This window comes from Loxodonta africana, chromosome 1, assembly GCF_030014295.1.
Source record: "Loxodonta africana isolate mLoxAfr1 chromosome 1, mLoxAfr1.hap2, whole genome shotgun sequence".
Taxonomy (NCBI): Eukaryota; Metazoa; Chordata; class Mammalia; order Proboscidea; family Elephantidae; genus Loxodonta; species Loxodonta africana.
In genome coordinates this window covers 96,577,001-96,594,670 of record NC_087342.1, presented here as the reverse complement: position 1 = coordinate 96,594,670, position 17,670 = coordinate 96,577,001, and the positions used below count along the sequence as shown (strand labels likewise).

The following is a 17,670-nucleotide window of genomic DNA, read 5'->3' as shown; positions in this document are numbered from 1 at the left end:
CACTTAGTAGGACCCGGATAAACAGGACACTAACTAATAGAGTTCTGTTAGTCTAGGCATGGCCAGGAAGCCATGGAATGGCCCAGGTCAGAGAGATCAGCTCACTTAAAGAATGGATAGCTGGAGAGGAGAGCAACCATCTACTTCAGTCCACTTCTTTTCCACATAAAGAAATGTAGTCATGAAGAGACAAAGGTCCTGGACCACCAGATGGATGGCCATCAAAGCTATCCTAAAGGCTCAAAACGGCTTCACTACGCTGCCTCAACCAAGAAGGAGCCCAACACAGGAGTGTGGATATAGGCAGAAAGGGATTTGTCCTTTGCAACCGGCTCTTTTTAAGCCAAATACCCTTCTCTTCGAGACTCCCGCCTCATTTCCCCACTTTGTTCCCTGGTGTAGGATTCCTATTCCTCCCACACCTGTACCCACCTGCACTGCAATGTGTGTTCCATTGGCTGTCGCCAACAGCGCCACCTGTTGATGATGAAGGGATGCTACACTTGAGTCCTCAGCTACCACAGCTCCAGAGGTAATGATTGTGACCTGAAATACAGAATGAGGTTTTCCAACCCACCTGCATGATTCTCCCTCCCCCAACTCGAAATAAAAATGACTCGGAGCAAGGTGGCTGAGAACAACCTAGAAGGGACTGGAGAAAACCATTATGGGTCAGATTAATTAGCCTGGGGCTCACAGCTAAGTAAGGGTAGGTTTTTCTCCAACTTAGTTTAGCGGTTTTTGAATCAGAAGGACAAAGTTGTAAAAGACTCCAGAAATAATTTAATCCCCTAATTTGAAAATGGACTGAAGTCCATGCAAAAGTGATTTGCCTATGGTTGCAAAGAAAACTAGGGATAGACAGAGATTTAGAAATTGTCTCTTGCCTCCCAGTCAAATGCTTTTAAGGACGAAAGTTTCCGATGGCTCAGAGGAGCTGTGGAGAAGACCCCTTTTTGTTGGGGGATCACTGTGCTTGAAAGAAAGCCTGGCTGCTTAGCCTGTGCTTTAATGCCTACCCCATGCAAGGAATGACAAGAGAACAAGAAACCCCAAGCAAACTGCCTGGTCATACGGGCTGTGTCTGGGTGCCATCGGCGCTGACCATGGTGACCGTATGCGTGCCAGATGGGACAAGTTCGTTGTCATCACTGGGGATGGTGAGGGTGGTGCTGCTGTGCTGGGTCACCATACTGATGGCACTCCCCAGAGCCTGCAGATCTTCGGGGGACAGGCTGACCTGCCGATAGGAGGGGAGTAGATAAGCTGGAAGCCCTAGAGTTGGGCTGTCTGAAAGTCCCCAGTGAGGATGTATCTGCTCTCCCAGACAAGGTTAGTTTGTTGGTAAGCTAAAAGGTTAGCTTTGTGTCCCAGGGGTGGAGGACAGGCAAGTAAAACTGGTCCTAGGTTAGAGAGAGAAGTTACTAGAAGAACACAGCTGACACTTCTATTTACCATCTCTGGGCCGCTGTGCTCTACTCTATGCAATTCAGGGTCTCCACCTAATTTCATCCCCATGACAACTCCAAAAGGCAAAGGCACATCTAACAGTGCCTATATGCCCGGCACATAGGGAGGGTGCTGACATGGGTCCGGTTATACTGCTGCCTAGTCACTGGTGGGACTGGGCCCCAGGCTTCCAGACCCCACGCCATGCTCTGGCCTCTACACCAATGTGTCTCTCTTGAGAAGGACATCCAAGTGTCTCATACAGATGATCAGGGCTCTCTCAGCCTCCAAGTAAAGACGGAAACTACAAACTCCCAGAGCCTGAGTTGGAAGCATGAGGAGGAGGAGGAGGGGGAGGAGGAGGAGGAGGAGGAGGGGGAGGAGGAGGGGGAGGAGGAGGGGGAGGAGGAGGGGGAGGAGGAGGGACTGAGTTACAAGATTTAATCCCTTTAGCCTCAGGCGTCAGCTGAGGTCCATACGGCTAGAAAGGGAAAGAGGGTGGAGGTGGCACTGTTAGAACTTCAGGGCTCCTCAGAGAGAGTGGGAGAAGTCAGCCAGAGTGGCCGATCCCCACCCTTTCCCCCCAGGGCCTGTACCTGCTGGGCACCATCCTGAGTGATCAGAGCCACCTGAGGGGCCCCATCCTCCTCTGTCACCATGGCCACTTGGGCTGGGATGTCATCGCCCTCTTCCTTCACCTCCGAAAGGTAAGTAATGCGAGGTCGTTTGGGTGGTGGGCTCTCCTCAGCTACAGAGGTGGCTGGGAGAGGAGAGCCCAGGCTGACACTTGCCACCGGAGGGCCAGGGGGAGGCCTGGCTTGCCCCCACTCTCACCCCTGCCCACTCTCCTCTAGCCACAGCCCTCACCCTCGAGCTGTTGTTGCTCATAAAGGGCCTGCTCACTCTCCTCTGTGGCCTCCAGCTCGCCGTGGGCACTCCGCTTGTGCATGGCCAGAGTGGAAGTCTGCCGGTAGGTCTTGCCGCAGGTGCTGCAGGTGTAGGGCTTGCAATGCGTGTGCACCACATGGTGTTTGTACAGGCTCGAGTACTCGGTGAAACGCTTCCCACAGCCTGGCACCGTGCAAACGTATGGCTTCTCCCCTGGGGACACTGAGCTGTGAGGGGGGTGGGAACTGGGGCTGGCAAGGGGGAAGCTAAAGGGACAGGGGTGGGTACAGAGTTGGTGAGGGGAGAGCCACAGAGGGAGGGAGAGGGACTGAGATCTGGGACCATGGACGGACAGAGTTGGGGAAGATGGCTGGTGGAATGCTGTGAGGATGTAGGTGTGGGACCACTGAGCCCAGAGCCAAGATGAAAAGAATGGGGGACAGGGCAAGGCCGGTAGGGGAGTCGAGGGTTTGTAAGTTTGAAGGTGGCAGGGCAGACAGTGGAGAACAGAAGAGGCAGGAGACAGAGATGGGGTAAGTGAAGTATCAGGTGAGATGGGAGAGTGAGGGGAACACGGAGAGCCGAGAGGAGTTCACACAGAGGGCTGGACGAGGACATGACACTGGGGAGGGTGAGGATACGCAGGAATCATACAGACACTGGATGAGGTGAGGGGATGAAGGTGACATTGCACTCTGTCTTTTCCCCATTGTCCCTGGCCTCTTTCTGGGAGCTCAGCTGGAGGAGGATTCAGGGGAGGTGCAGAGGGGTGGCAGAGAGCTGAGGGGCTCCAGAGAGGACTAGCAATAATATCTGTTGGATTGGACCTAACTGCAAATAGAGGAAGCCCTCACTGCAAATGAAACGGTGGTTCTGGGGATACTGCTGGAACCACAGACCCTCCTGCCCTCAGACTAGCCTAGAAGGGCCAGCAGAGAGGAGCTCCTGGGCTGGGAGTTGAGAACATAATTCAGATCAGAAGCTGGTAGAGGGGTCTGGGCCTCAGAGGGAGTGGTCCTTGAATGCCAGCTGGCCCACCTGTGTGGATGCGCACGTGATTCTTGTAGTTGGTGGCGCTGGTGAAGCCACGGCCACAGTGGGGCTCGGGGCAGGTGTAGGGCCGCTCGCCTGTGTGGGTGCGCACATGTACCTTGCGGATATTAGAGGTGGTGAAGGAGCGGCCACAGCCCTCGAAGGGGCATCGGAATGGGCGTTCACCTGTGGAAATGAGAGGGTGTGAGGGGTGGCTCAGGAGGGAGGCCATGCTGGAGCAAGGAGCGGGGATGGCACTGGGTCAGACCCTGAAAGGCGAGTGAGTGCCCCCTCGCAGGGAACAGGACCCAGCCTACCAGTGTGGGTACGGACGTGCTTCTGCAGATCTCCTGAGGTCTTGAAGGCTTTGCTGCATAGCTCCTCTGGGCACTTGTATGGCTTCTCACCAGTGTGGGTACGCACATGGCTCTTTAGCCCGTATCCTGTCCATGGAGGCGGGGCGGGGGATGGGGGGAGAGGTGAGCAGAGCAACCAGTGGGGCCTCAAGCTCCAGCTTCCCACCTTCCCACCTTCCTAGTCCAGAGATGCTCCTTCTTAAGATGTGCTCTGTGGGGCTCCAGAGCTCCTCTGGCTCGAGAGGTCCACATAGGTCTCTATCCTACCTCAGCCTGGGAGTTAAGAAGGGCTGGAAAAGTTACTCTCCCTCCTTTCCTCTCTAGGGGCAGCTGGAGCCAATGCAGAACAGAAGCCTGAGAGGGAACCTAGAGACCCTGTGTAGAAGGGTGCCTGCTTCACACAGGAGAAAAATGAAGCCAGAGAGGTGCCTTGGCCCACCCAACGCCCCCCTAGCTGGTGGGTGTCAGAGCTGACATGAGTGGCAGGGCCCCTCTGCCAAGGCCCCAGGCTCCTCTGCTAGCTGGATCATGCTGACTCTTGCTTCTATAACAGGATTTCCTCTAGAGAGGGTGCCCTTTGAGTTGGTGCCCTCTGGACAATAGTTTCTCTGGGAAGACAGCCTGGTGTTGAGTTTCCTTTAGGGAGATCCCAAAGCTGAGCTAGAACCCTCTGCCCTCACTGGAAGCAGTCCAGCTTTGGTCTCCATTCAGGTAGCTTACCTGTGGCAAAGGCCTTTCCACAGCTGGGGAAGTCACACCTGTATGGACGGTCACCCGTATGAGCTCGTTCATGTACCTGTGAAGACAAGCAAACACAGGATTCAGAGGGACAAGGGGACGGCCTGGGCTCGGTGGTTCTCTTTAGGGCTCAGGGTGCCAACATCTAGATATTGGTCACCGCCTTTGTTTTTTCTTCAGCTGAGGACCCTCCTTCTCCAGAGGGCCCTCCCTTAGTCTCTTCCCTTCCAGCATGCTTCGTGTGGCTCACATCCCCCTGTGCTGACATTTCTGTATGCTCATGTCTTCCCTTTAGTAGGCAACGAGTAACTTGAGGGGGAAGAACCAGTTCCCATCAAAGCTTGGTGGGGAAGATGGCACAGCTAAAAGCTGTCTGCGGGCAACCTTACCTTCAAGTGATGAGCGGTGGTATAGAGCCGTCCACAGCCCTTGTAGCCACAGCGGAACGCTCTGTCCCCAACCTGCTGCCCTTTGCCGTTATGAGGAGCCTGGCTGTCATGCAGAACCTGAGGAAAATATCTTGGGATCCCACATGCATTCATCTCAATGAAGAGAGGGGAAGGGTGGGGCACAGGGCCCAGCTGGCCGCTTAAGACTCAATAAACGTTATGTAAGCCTGCCAGGGGCCCCTGGGGAAGAAGGGCAACCTGGGGTGATATATTCAGACAGGGAACAGATACTGGGACACACTGCAGATACAGGGCTGGCATGTGGAGCCACCCCTCCCATCTTGATGGACAGAGGGAGGACTACATGTTATAGGGGCTGTGACAGCTGCTGAAGAAAGGACATTTCCTGAGCCAGCCAGGTAGGGGAAGGGGTGTCTCAATGGTCACACCTGAGCTAGGCTGAGTGCTAGAATGCCCCCATCTGAGCACACACACCTAGGAGGCTGCAACTCTGGATGCTTCCATCTTCTCATGAGAGGGGGCCCCTTCCTCCCGTCAGAAACTTATGTCTAGAAGGAGCATTAACAAGGGCGCTTGCTAGATGAGCTTACCTAGACTCACTCAGCAGCATATGGAGCCCAAAGTGAGGCAGCCGCAACCAGCAAACTGTAGAAGCGGTCTAGCCCAGGGCAGGGGGCTGCAGGTCCACACCACTAACCACAGCTCCCAGCTAACAATTCCTTCCTTTTTATTTCTTTTCCTGGGACCATTGCCAGAGCCACCCATTTCACACCAGCCTCTGGCCACAGCAAGCCCTTACTCCTCTTCCTTCCTATGCAGGGTGCTGGTGGGCCCCTCCCTTAGTCTTTGTTTCTGGGATGGCGCTGGATCACACTTTGGCCTTTCTAGGAGCTCCTGAAGCAGAACTTGAGAAATCATGGTAAGTAGGGGATAAAGGGGTGAGGTCAAATTCATGGTGAGGCCTGTCTAGTCAGGCTCCAGGTCAGGGGGTCAAGTAGCTGACAACACCTCCTGGATACTTACGCAGCTCGTGGGGGTGAAGGGAGAAGGGTCATAGGCAGCCAGGCCTGCTTGGCAGGCTAACCCACTCAGGCACTCTGATTTCATGACCATGTCTCACTAGCTCCTGGGGTAATTGAGGGAATCAAGGAAGATCAGAGCCGGGAGTGACCTCTGAGGTCATCTGGTCCGATCTCATTGCATTAGAGAGGAACAAGCTGAGGCTGTGGAGGGGAGTAACTACTGCAAGGTCAGACCAGGTAGAGGCAGAGGTGGCACAGAGTCCAGGGCTCATGATTTAAAGCCTGATTCCCTTTCCATCAGCAGCAAGTCTCAAAATACACCTCTGGGAACGAGTGGGAGGGGCGGGGGGGTGGGGTGGGAATGAGGAGTAATGAGCATAGCCCAAAGAGGTCTGCCATAAAGCTTTATGCTTCACTTTAAAAAGACAGGTCAATTTCCTCTTCTCCTCTCTGATTAGAAAAACACCTGCCCCCCACTTTTAGGCAAAACTGGTGGTCCTGGAAGCTGGGGTGGAGGGAGCACCACGGTTTGGAAAACTCATTGATCTCTGTACCCTAGTTTCCCATGTGGGCAGGACCACAGCTCTGGCAGAGAGCTCAGACTGCCTGACATGTGGAAAGCCAGGCGCCTTCTCCTTTTCAGCTGAGCTACCGTGCTGGCCTGGCGTTCCAAGAATCCCAGCTGCTCTGTTACATCTACCCTCGTCATTGACTACTGAGGTTACTTTCCCACGTGACTAAATGAGTCGCAGAGAAGAAATAAACACAAGAACATCTGACCTCAGTGGACTGGAAAACTAATAAAAGTCACTGGCATGGCTGTCCCAGACAGCACAGAGGATTATTACAACAGCCAACGTGAAGCTGGGGCTAAGTTCCCACCAGCCGGATGTCACTGCTTCTTACAGCTGCCTCCCCTCTGCAGGGACAGCATAAACAAGGGTGAGTGCTAACAGCTGTCATCGGCCCCAGCCAGGCTGTGATGCACACCCTGGACATGATGTGTGGGGAGAGATGGGGCAGAAGGGCAAAGGGAGGAGCCTATGCCTTGCCAAAGCACAGGCCCGCCCTGGTACTAGAGAGGTAGAAGAAAGGGACAGGGCCAAGAGGTGGTAGGCCTGCAAGGTCCCACTGTCCAGAGAGCTGACCAAGGGGAGACAGTTGTCAGACCCTGTGTACTCACCTTGCTGGCATACTGCTCCAGGGCCACCACTGTGTCTGCGCTGAAGCCCTCGTCATCCTCTGTAGCCAGGTCCTCCAGGCCCACCTCAGCCTGCACAGCCAGGATGGTGCTGTCAGACGGCACAGCCACAGGGTGGTGAATGAAGGCGGTGGAGCCGTCTTCCAGCTGGACGGCTTCCAGGGCGCTGGGGTCATATCCCTCTGCAAGGAACCCACGGTCAGGCCAGATGCCACACAAGGGGAAGAGACGCAGCAGGGACCCTGGTTTTAAGTTAACCAGAAAGTTACCATGGAAGGTTTTCAGCACTGAGTTTCTCCTGGAAGGACTTTTCCTCTTGTCCTTCTACCTTGGTGACTGGCCCTCCTCCTGGGGCTGCCTCTAAAGAAGAGGTCTCCTATGAGCACTGACTGGGAACTCACAATCTCCTTGAGGACCTGACAGAAGACCATTGTCATCTTGGCCTAGACAACCACGAAAGCCTCCTGACTCCTTTTTTTTCCTGCAGGCTATATGGCATCCAGAGGGATCTTTGAAGAACACAAATGTGATTGTGTCACCTGCCTGCCTAAATAGTTCAACTGCTGTCCACAGAAGAAAAACTCAAATCCTGATCCTGACACTCAAGCCTCCAGGCACGCTGGCCCGTCTCTCTTTTTAGCTTCATCTTACTCATTCTGCCCTCAGTCCCAGCTCTCTAGCTGGTAGCAGTTCCTTGAACGTGACACTCTTTCTTTCTCCCATCTCCAGGTTGCGCACGCTGTTCCTTCTGTCTAGAGTACTGAACAATCCTGCCAGCCCTCTGCCCTTAGCTAACTCCACTTAATTCCTCAGCTCTCAGCTCCTACATCACTGAGCAAGAGCCTCCCTCAGCCTGATTCCAGTTTTCAACAGTGAGCTCATCAGTGGTGGTTCCTTCCACTTCTGTTTCCCCCACTAGACGCTAGGGCAGCAGGGACTGTGTCTGACTTTGTTCTGTCTTATATCCTCCATAGCTAGCATGCTGTCTGGAATGCAGTAGCTGCTTAAGAAATTACTTGTAGAAGGAATAAATTATTATTATTCAGTACCTTACAAGCTTCACTCTTAAATATTACTAAGTTTTTGCTCCTGGTCTTGGATGATATTCTCAGGTCCTGCTTAAAGCTCTAAGACTTTAAGACTGTACTAGAGCCAAAGCCACCATCAGGATCTGAGCTACTGACCCCCCAAAGCTTAGCCTCCTGGTGGCAGAAACAAGTACTTCTGTGGTTTGCACAAAGGAAGGCAGGCGAGGCTGCTAATCCAGGTGAGTTTGTATGTACCTCAGGGACCACAGCTCTCAGGTCTGAGCCCCCACTCCAGGAGTGTGCCACTCCATCCCCCCAACCTCTGCCAGTTATGTCTCCCTTCCTTTCCCACCAGTCCTGGTGACAGTGACCCCACCTTTGGGTGTGCGATGTATATAGGCCATGCTGCCATCTTCCAGCTGCACAGGCTGTCCATCCTCAAAGGAGAGAGATTCTGAAATGAGAGCAATGCTTGCTTTTCTCTGGAGCTCAGGGCCTTGGAGGGGTCCCTTGGTGGGGGCTGCTTGACTTCCCTCCAGAAGGCAGGTGTGTGGCGGGACCCTCACCTTTCTGTACTGTCACTTGGTGAATATATGCAGTGGTCCCGTCCTCCAGCTGGATCACCTGCCCTTCAAGCAGCTTCTCTCCTGTCGGGGTGGAAATGCAGAGAAACAGGTCAGGACCAGAAGAGAGTTCAGTAATGCCTGCTTTTAGCACAGGCCTACTGGAGTCTCTAGGCACTAGTCTGCTTGCCTAAGCACTGGTAAAGTAACATTCTCTGAGGCACCTTGTTCCATGCCTCCCTGGGCCCGGGACTTGGAGGCTCTGGGGATGAAGGCACTGTCCCAGAAGGGAACCCTATAGTTCCCAACAGAGGGGCACTTAAGTGGGGACTTCTAACATAATGGGAAGCTGCTAAGATTGAACTTCATGGAGAACAAAGGATACCCTTTGTTATGGATTGAATTGTGTCCATCAAAAATATGTGCTGTACTCACTCCAACAAGGCTGGCATTAATCCAAAAAACACAAAATAATAAATGTTGGAGAGGCTGTGGAGAGACTGGAACTGTTATACACTGCTGGCGGGAATGTAAAATGGTACAACCACTTTGGAAATCGACCTGGCATTTCCCTAAAAAGTTAGAAATAGAACTACCATACAACCCAGATATCCCACTCCTCGGACTACCTCCTAGAGCAATAAGAGCCTTTACATGAACAGATATATGCACACCCATGTTTGCTGCAGCACTGTTTACAATAGCAAAAAGATGGAACCAACCAAGGTGTCCATCAATGGATGAATGGATAAAATAAATTATGGTATATTCACAAAATGGAATACTACGCATCGATAAAGAACAATGATGAATCTGTGAAACATTTCATGACATGGAGAAACCTGGAAGGCATTATGCTGAGTGAAATTAGTCAGATGCAAAAGGACAAATATTACATAAGACGACTATTATAAGATCTTGAGAAATAGTTTAAACTGCAAAGAACACATTCTTTTGTGGTTATGGGGGGGAGGGAGGGAGGGTAGGAGAGGGTTATTTACTGATTAGATAGTAGATAAGACCTATTTTATGTGAAGGGAAGGACAACACTCAATACAGGGAAGGTCAGCTCAAGTGGACTGGACCAAAAGCAAAGAAGTTTCCTGAATAAACTAAATGCTTCAAAGGTCAGCAGAGCAAGGGTGGGGGTTTGGGGACTATGGCTTAAGGGGACATCTAAGTCAACTAGCAAAATAAATTCTATTAAGAACACATTCTGTATCCCACTTTGAAGTGTGGTGTCTGGGGTCTTAAATGCTAACAAGCGGCCATCTAAGATGCATCAATTGGTCTCAACCCACCTGGATCAAAGGAGAATGAAGAACACCAAGGTCACAAGGTAATTATGAGCCCAAGAGACAGAAAGAGCCACATGAACTAGAGATTTACATCATCCTGAGACCAGAAGAACTAGATGGTGCCCGGCCACAACTGATGACTGCCCTGACAGGGAGCACAACAGAGAACCCCTGAGGGAGCAGGAGAACAGTGGGATGCAGACCCCAAATTCTCATAAAAAGACCAGACTTAATGGTCTGACTAAGACTAGAAGAATCCTGGTGGTCATGGTCCCCAAACCTTCTGTTGGCTCAGGACAGGAACCATTCCAGAAGACAACTCATCAGACATGGATTGGGCTGGACAATGGGTTGGAGAGAGATGCTGATGAGGAGTGAGCTACTTGTATCAGGTGGACACTTGAGACTATGTTGGCATCGCCTGTCTAGAGGGGAGATGGGAGGGTGGAAGGGGTTAGAAACTGGCAAAACGGTCACAAAAGGAGAGACTGGAAGGAGGGAGCGGGCTGACTCATTAGGGGGAGAGTAAGTGGGAGTATGTAGTAGGGTGTATATAAGTTTATATGTGAGAGACTGACTTGATTTGTAAACTTTCACTTAAAGCACAATAAAAATTATTAAAAAAAAAAAAAAAGGAACTTTGGAAGAGATATGGTAAACAAACAGGACCATGGGAAAAGAAAAAGAGAAACTAGGTTTTATTTTATGTAACTTAAATCCTTCAGATGTATTATATTGAAATACATATCTAATGTTCCACACTCTTGCAAAGATAAATACATCTATTATCAAGGGGGGAAGTGGGTGCAGGTAAAAGGGTAATAAGGGCTAATTAAAAGTAAATTGGTTGATGAAAACGTTTTAGAAATGGCCGCACAACACTGAATGTAATTAATGTCACAAACCGTACATTTAATGATTAAAACAGCAAATGGTATTTTGTATACAATACAAATTTTTTAAATAAATTGGAAAGTATTAAAGAAAAAAAAAAATATGTGTCGTAAATCCTAGCCTCTACTCCTATGTTTACAATCCCATTTGGGAATGGGTTGTCTTTGTTATGTTAATGAGACAGGATTAGTGTAAAGGGTGTCTTGAGTTACTCTCTTTTGATATATAAAAGAGATTAAACAAGCAAATAAGTAAGCAGAGATGCGGGAAGGGAGATGCAAAGATAGGATAAGAGAGATGCTGGGCCACAAGATGACTGCCCAGGAGCAGAAGCTCAAAGAGACAAGGACCTTCCTCCAGAGCCAAAAGATAGAAAAAGCCTTCCCCTAGAGCTGGCACCCTGAATTCAGACTTCCAGACTCCTAAACTGTGAGAAGATAAATTTGTTTGTTAAAGCCACCCATTTATGGTGTCTGTGTTATAGCAGCACTAGATAATCAAGACACCCTTAAACCTGGAAAGGCCCCAAGAGGTCAAAATTCAGACATGGCTCCAACTCATTAAATCAAAATACATGCTACCACACAGAGCCCTTTGAATCTTTCAGCTATGCTGTAACATTTTCAATAAACCTGGGGACACTTAAAAAAAAAAAAAGCAACCAACATTCCCTCATTTCCCCCTATGAGAGTGGGCCAAGACCCAGCCCCTCCGATGAGGCAGTATAACATAACGGCTAAAAGCAATAATGGGCTCTGGAACCATGCCAGGCCTCCTGGGTCTGAATTCCAGCTCTACCTCTTACTGTGCGTCCTTGGACAGCTTATTTAACCTCCCTGTGCCTCAGCTTCTTCCTTCTTAAAATGAGGATTAAAAGTTGTGTCTTCCTCATAGGGTTGCTGTGAGGGTTAAATGGATTAATGAATACAAAAACACTTGGAACAGTGCCAGGTATGTGATCAGCCTTCAATAAATCTTAGCTTTTATTAGAATAATCTCAATTTGAATTTTTGAACAAATGGAGGATAAAACCATACAGAGCTATGTGAGTGTGACTATTATGGGGCCATCTAGGTCTTGTTCCACTGTCACTGTTGGGTAATAGTTCCTTCATTGATTTCTGGTATCTTCATTTCAATTTTCTAATAAAAAAATCAACACACCTAAAGTAATACAACAAGCGATATAAAAATTAACAAGATTCTAGATTTCCTAAGACATTATCCTTCTTTTATCTCAGACCCTTACTGGAAAGCAGTTCTAAGGGCAAAAAGTTCTAAGTGAAGAATTAGACAGGCTCCTCCCAGTGTCCAGCGAGTCTCAGAGAAAGAGGAAAGGAGAGAGGGAGGGAGTGAGGGAAGGGGAAAAGGGGAAGAGGGAGGGAGGAAGGGAAGGAAGAAAGAAAAGAATGAAGGACAGAAAGAAGGTAGGCAGGCAAGTTAATGAAAAGTAGTTTGCCCCTTTCTTTAGAAGGGTCAGGTTTAGGAATTTGAGCTCTTATGATGTGGGAAAAGGACCAGGCGCTACTTCGGCCCAGTTCTCTGCTGATGCTTCCCCATCAGAAGAATCTACAGCCTTGTCCCCAAATGGAGTCTTCTTGGGGTCAGTAACAGTCCTGCAGCACAGCTGAAGGTAGGAGGGGTAGAGATAAAGGTAAGAAGTAGGACAGAAAAGGGGCTGCGATGGGAGAGGGGCTCGCCCTCTTCCCTTCCACCAGCGAGCATTTGAATACCTCACCTGCCCTGGCAAGGATACTGGCTACTTGGGACCTGAACGCATCAGCAGAGCTTCTGCTAGTAGAGTGGGTATTGTCTCAAGGCAGAAAACAAAATGTTGAGGAGAGTTGTTTGAAAAAAAATTTAATCTAGAATTTCCTCTAGCAGCTAGAGACTACAACGGGGAGAGGTGAGTGGGGAGAAGAACTGAATGAAGTGACCCTCACATCCCATTACGGACAGGTGACCATATATTCCCATTTAATGGAACAGTGCCAATGCATTTATTAATAGCATACTCTTCCACTCTTAAAAATGTCCAGGTTTGGTTGACATATTTTATGCTCACCCTAATTACAGATGGAATTGTAGCGCCTGTGAGTTAAGCTGAGCTCAGACAGAGCTTCCTGCTGGCAGCGACAATGGTGCTGGAAACAAGAGGTTCCAGAGACTAATCAGTCAGAGACGCCTTTCAGGACAGTGTAGTGCGGGTTCCTGAAGGCCAGGTCTACGCTCAGCAGCATAAAATCTGTTGTGTGTGAGTGTGTGCGCGCATGTATGTACACGTGCACACTGCAACACTCTGGAGGAGGTAGGGAAAGCGAAAAGAGAAAGATATAAATGGGGAAAGGGGAAGGCAAAGAGACCCAGATATAAGAAGAAAAGACATGAGTGTGGCTTCCTCAGGCCAAGTGTGGCCACTTGCTTTTTATTCATTCATTCCACCATGAATTCACAGCAGAAGACTGAGGCATGGAAACTGGGTCCCAGGAGCAAACACAGCCCTATCTACAGTTCCTAAGCTTTTCCATCCAGACTGCTGAGACTGCAGCAGAAGGACAAGATCTGAGGTGGGAAGTCTGCGAAAGTATTCTAGAGCCTCAGAAAGTTAAACCTAGGACTACCATATGACCCAGCGATCCCAATCCTAGGTATACAGACAAAAGCAGGAAGCAGGAAACAAACAGAAACCTGTACACCAATGTTCATTACTGACAACAGCCAGTAGGTGGAAACCTAAATGTCCGTCAACAGATGAAGAGGTAACAATGTGGTACATACATGCAATGGACATTACTCAGCCATAAGGAGAAATGAAGTTCTAATACATGCTACATCATGGATGAACCTTGAAAACATTATGCTGAGTGAAATAAAGTCAATTACAAAAAGACAAATATGGTATGATCCCACTTATATGAAGTAGCCAAATGTATAGAGACCAAAATTCGTTAGTGGTTACCAGAGTGGGAGGGAGGAGAAAAGGGGGAGTCATTGCTTAGGGAACATTTCTGTTAATGGTGGGATAATCTGGAAAAGGACAGTGTCAACGGCTGCATAAGATGAACATCATCAGCATCACTGAATTTACATGTAAAAACTCTTGAATTGGAAAATATTTTGTTATATACAAATTTACGGGAAAAAAAAAAGGATTCTAGAAAAATTTCATTATCAGAGAATGAAGCCAGCTGGAACACACACATCACAGATAGCTCTTGATGAGAAATCTTTCCAAAAGGAACCCATTCATACTGTCATTTGGAAAGCACTTACTGATGAGACTGAGGGACCTCTTAGTCATCATCAGGATGCAGACAATTTAAAATGAAATAAACAGCTTATCTGTAAACTTGGAACTGAAATACATGACACTGTGTTGACATGAAGGAAGGCAATGTTGCAATGACAATGCAATCATGGGGATGGTGGCACTCATGAACTCCAGAAAGGCAAAATAAAGAGTATGACTAAGGCAGTGTTAAGAAGCCCTGATGGCAAAATGGTTAAGTGCTTGGCTGCTAATGGAGGGGCTGGGTGGAACCTACCAGCACCCCTCCACGGGAGAAAAGACCTGGGAGTCTGTTCTCAGAAAGATTACAGCCTAGGAAACCCTACGGGGCAGCTCTACTCTGATATATAGGGTCACTATGAGTCAGGAAACCCTGGTGGCATAGCGGTTAAGTGCTACGGCTGCTAACCAAAAGGTTGGCAGTTCGAGTCCTTGGGAACTCTATGGAGCAGTTCTACTCTGTCCTATAGGGTCGCAATAAGTCCGAATCGACTCGACGGCTAATGGTTTGGTTTATAAGTCAGAATCAACTTGATGGACACATAACAAGGCAGCGTTTTTGCCGAAGAATACAGGTAAGAGAGGAGAGAGAGGAGGAGCTGGGTGTGAGGGTGGGGGTCCCTGGCACGAAGCCCCTGCCCTTCAACAACACTGTTTGTTCTGACTCAACACCCGCTTTGATATAAAATTCGCTATGAGTTGGAGTGGACTCAATGACAACGGGACTTTTTTTTTTTTTTGGTCTGACAGTAGGGGTAGGTTGCTAAAAAAAATACGGGACTTCCAGTTAAATCTGAATTTCAGATAAACAATGAATATCTTTTTAGTATTTCTTAGTATTTTATTCCATATTTATGCATGTGAAGCCTTCAATGAAATGGCTTGACACAACAGCCACAACAACGGACTCAAACATAGCAACAATCATGAAGACGCGCAGGACTGGGCAAAGCTTTGTTCTGCGTAAGATCACCAGAAGTTGGAGCTGGCTCGATGGTAACCAACAACAGTCCATGCAACGTCTGGAACAAACTTATACTAAACATTCATTCACTGTTTATCTGAAATTCAGATTTAACTGTGTGCCTTGTATTTTGATTTGGTAAATCTGGCAGCCCTGGTGTGGACTAAGGAATGAGAGCTATGCTTGGGTGTCTCCATCTGAACCCAGAAACGTATCTTGTATACAGTAGATGCTCACTAGATGCTGTGTGATGCTTAACTTGAATTCAGATGATGATCTACTTCTAGAAAACACTGAAGAACTGGACAGGGAATACTTAGAAAACAGGAAGTCATAACTACCACTGTACTCATTCATTCCAGAAATATTTATTTACTCACTACATGCAAGGAATACTGCCTTCGAGAGGCCTTGGTTCCTAGGGCTGGGGATGTTTGATTTTCTAGCTTGCTTAAAAAAAGATGGGGTTTTATTTTAAAGAGTTCCCTTTTCATTAAACACCACATGAGATTCTCATGCAGACCAAACTGTAATGGGCAAGGGACCTTGGGCAAGAGGACAAGGTGGTGGTGAGACCCTCAGAAGGGAGCACTCCTCTCCCAAAGCTGGGGGGCAGGACCAGGTTCCCAGGCCCCTGAAAACACCCACCTTTGACAGCTTGCTGGATGTAGGCTGTTGTCCCGTCACTGAGGGTCACCGTCTGCAGCCCCAAGCTCTCCATGGCAAACTGCTGCTCGTGCACACAGACATGAAGTTGGTTTCTGGCCAGCACTGAGAGCCACAGCTGAGGTCCAAAATTTCCTTCTAGGTCACAAATCTGAGAAAATAAGTGTCCCATTATGAGTTGCACAGCTTTCTCCAGTTGCAAAGATACACAAGTAAGGAGTGAATGAGGCCAGCCATGAAGAAAAAGAGAATTCTTCAAAGTAGAGAACTATGTCAGTATTTACGAAGAGGATAAAAAAAACACACGTTCAAGAATTCTGAAAGTTGTAAAATCAGCAGAGAACCCCTCAGGGAGCAGGAGAGCAGTGGGATGCAGACCCCATATTCTCCTAAAGAGACCAGACTTAATGGTCTGACTGAGACTAGAAAGACCCCGGAGGTCATGGTCCCCAGACCTTCTGTTAGCCCAAAACGGGAACCATTCTCAAAGCCAACTCTTCAGACAGGGATTGGACTGGACTATGGGACAGAAAATGATACTGGTGAAGAATGAGCTTCTGGGATCAAGTAGACACATGAGACTATGTGGGCATCTCCTGTCTGGAGGGGAGATGAGAGGGCAGAGTGGTCAGAAATTGGCTGAATGGACACTAAAAGAGAGAGCGGAGGGAAGGAGTGTGCTGTCTCATTAGGGGGAGAGCAATTAGGAGTATATTGCAAAGTGTATATAAATTTTTGTATGAGAGACTGACTTGATTTGTAAACTTTCAATTAAAAAAAAAAGAATTATGAAAGTTGAGCATATTAGAGAGGCCTGTCAACCAACTGGTTGTACAGTAGGCATTCATTATTCAAAATCTACTTTTAAACTCAACTCGCTTCCCTTAGAAGGGAGGCCCTGTCGAAGGCAAGCAGCCAATCCCATGGCCACTGGTTCTTCCTGCCTGCTCCGACATCTCTCCTGCATTTAGACTCACCCATCGACTGGCCCCGTTGACCATCCTCATTGAACAACCCACAGGTATCACGTGGAACGAGTCCTCAACGGCACTCACAACGTCCCTCCCCACCTGTTCCATGTCCCGTATTCCCTACCCAAGGGATGGCACCTCTATCTACCCAGACACAGTGGAGCCATCTTTGATTCCTCTCTTTCCCTCAGAAGTCCAAGAACCTATTTCAGACTACCATCACCTCTCACCTCTTGACTATCTATCCCAAGAGCCTCCTAACTGAAGTCCCCAGATAAAACTCTTGCCTGTTTCCAATCCATTTTCTAACATGCTGTCAGGGTGATCTTTAAAAATAAATGAAACCCTAAATATTTCACTTTCCTATTCAAATTCTTCAATGGCTTCCCTTCACACTTAGAATTCACCTTGCAGGCAAGGCTGGGTCCTCCCTGTAAGTTCCTACAGTCCTGGGCGCCACCCCTTCCTAGTACTCCCACCGCTGGAGTCACTTACTTCAGTCCTTATTGCCACCTGTTTAACGTTTGTTGCCTACATGAGACTTTGGGCTCCAGTCTGGCTTCTGGCTCCCTGTGGTTTCTCCAGAGCCTCCAATGGTGGGCTCTCTACAAATCCTTGCTGAGTGATTCACCAGGTCGTCATGTTCAAGGTAGGAAGCACTGGAGCTTCCTGCCAGCAGGACTTCCTCTGCCTGGCCATGGAACCTGCCTCTAGCTGTACATCCCCACCTTGTGAAGCCTGCAGGAAGCCCACAGTCCCTGCTCTAAGTTTAGTGGTTAAGATTCTTTTGGCCATCCAATCCACAGAATTCTCCTGGACTCAGAATCTGGATTGGCCATTTGCATTCTTACTACCCACCAGCTGATCTCCTCCATCAGTGCTGCCCTAACAGCTTTCAAGAC

The 17,670-nt window shown here is 48.8% G+C and overlaps 1 protein-coding gene across 8 annotated transcripts in view; it reads right to left on the bottom strand.

The window, feature by feature from the left end:
- The window catches only part of ZNF76 (zinc finger protein 76), a 36,324-nt gene that overhangs the window by 383 nt on the left and 18,271 nt on the right, over positions 1–17,670 (bottom strand). For 2 of the 8 annotated variants that reach the window (XM_064284922.1, XM_023540147.2), the window contains exons 2-13: positions 15,780–15,948; positions 8,691–8,771; positions 8,501–8,578; positions 7,079–7,338; positions 4,853–4,969; positions 4,446–4,521; positions 3,687–3,812; positions 3,376–3,555; positions 2,317–2,550; positions 2,046–2,209; positions 1,076–1,240; positions 433–546 (exon numbers count right to left, since the gene is read on the bottom strand). In XM_064284922.1, coding sequence (XP_064140992.1) covers positions 433–546; positions 1,076–1,240; positions 2,046–2,209; positions 2,317–2,550; positions 3,376–3,555; positions 3,687–3,812; positions 4,446–4,521; positions 4,853–4,969; positions 7,079–7,338; positions 8,501–8,578; positions 8,691–8,771; positions 15,780–15,852 — 1,668 coding nt within the window. In that variant the 5' untranslated portion in view covers positions 15,853–15,948. Of the gene's footprint in view, positions 1–432; positions 547–1,075; positions 1,241–2,045; positions 2,210–2,316; positions 2,551–3,375; positions 3,556–3,686; positions 3,813–4,445; positions 4,522–4,852; positions 4,983–7,078; positions 7,339–8,500; positions 8,579–8,690; positions 8,772–15,779; positions 15,949–17,670 lie in introns of those variants that run through there. The other 6 variants (XM_064284930.1, XM_064284934.1, XM_023540149.2 and 3 more) reach the window with 6 other exon arrangements.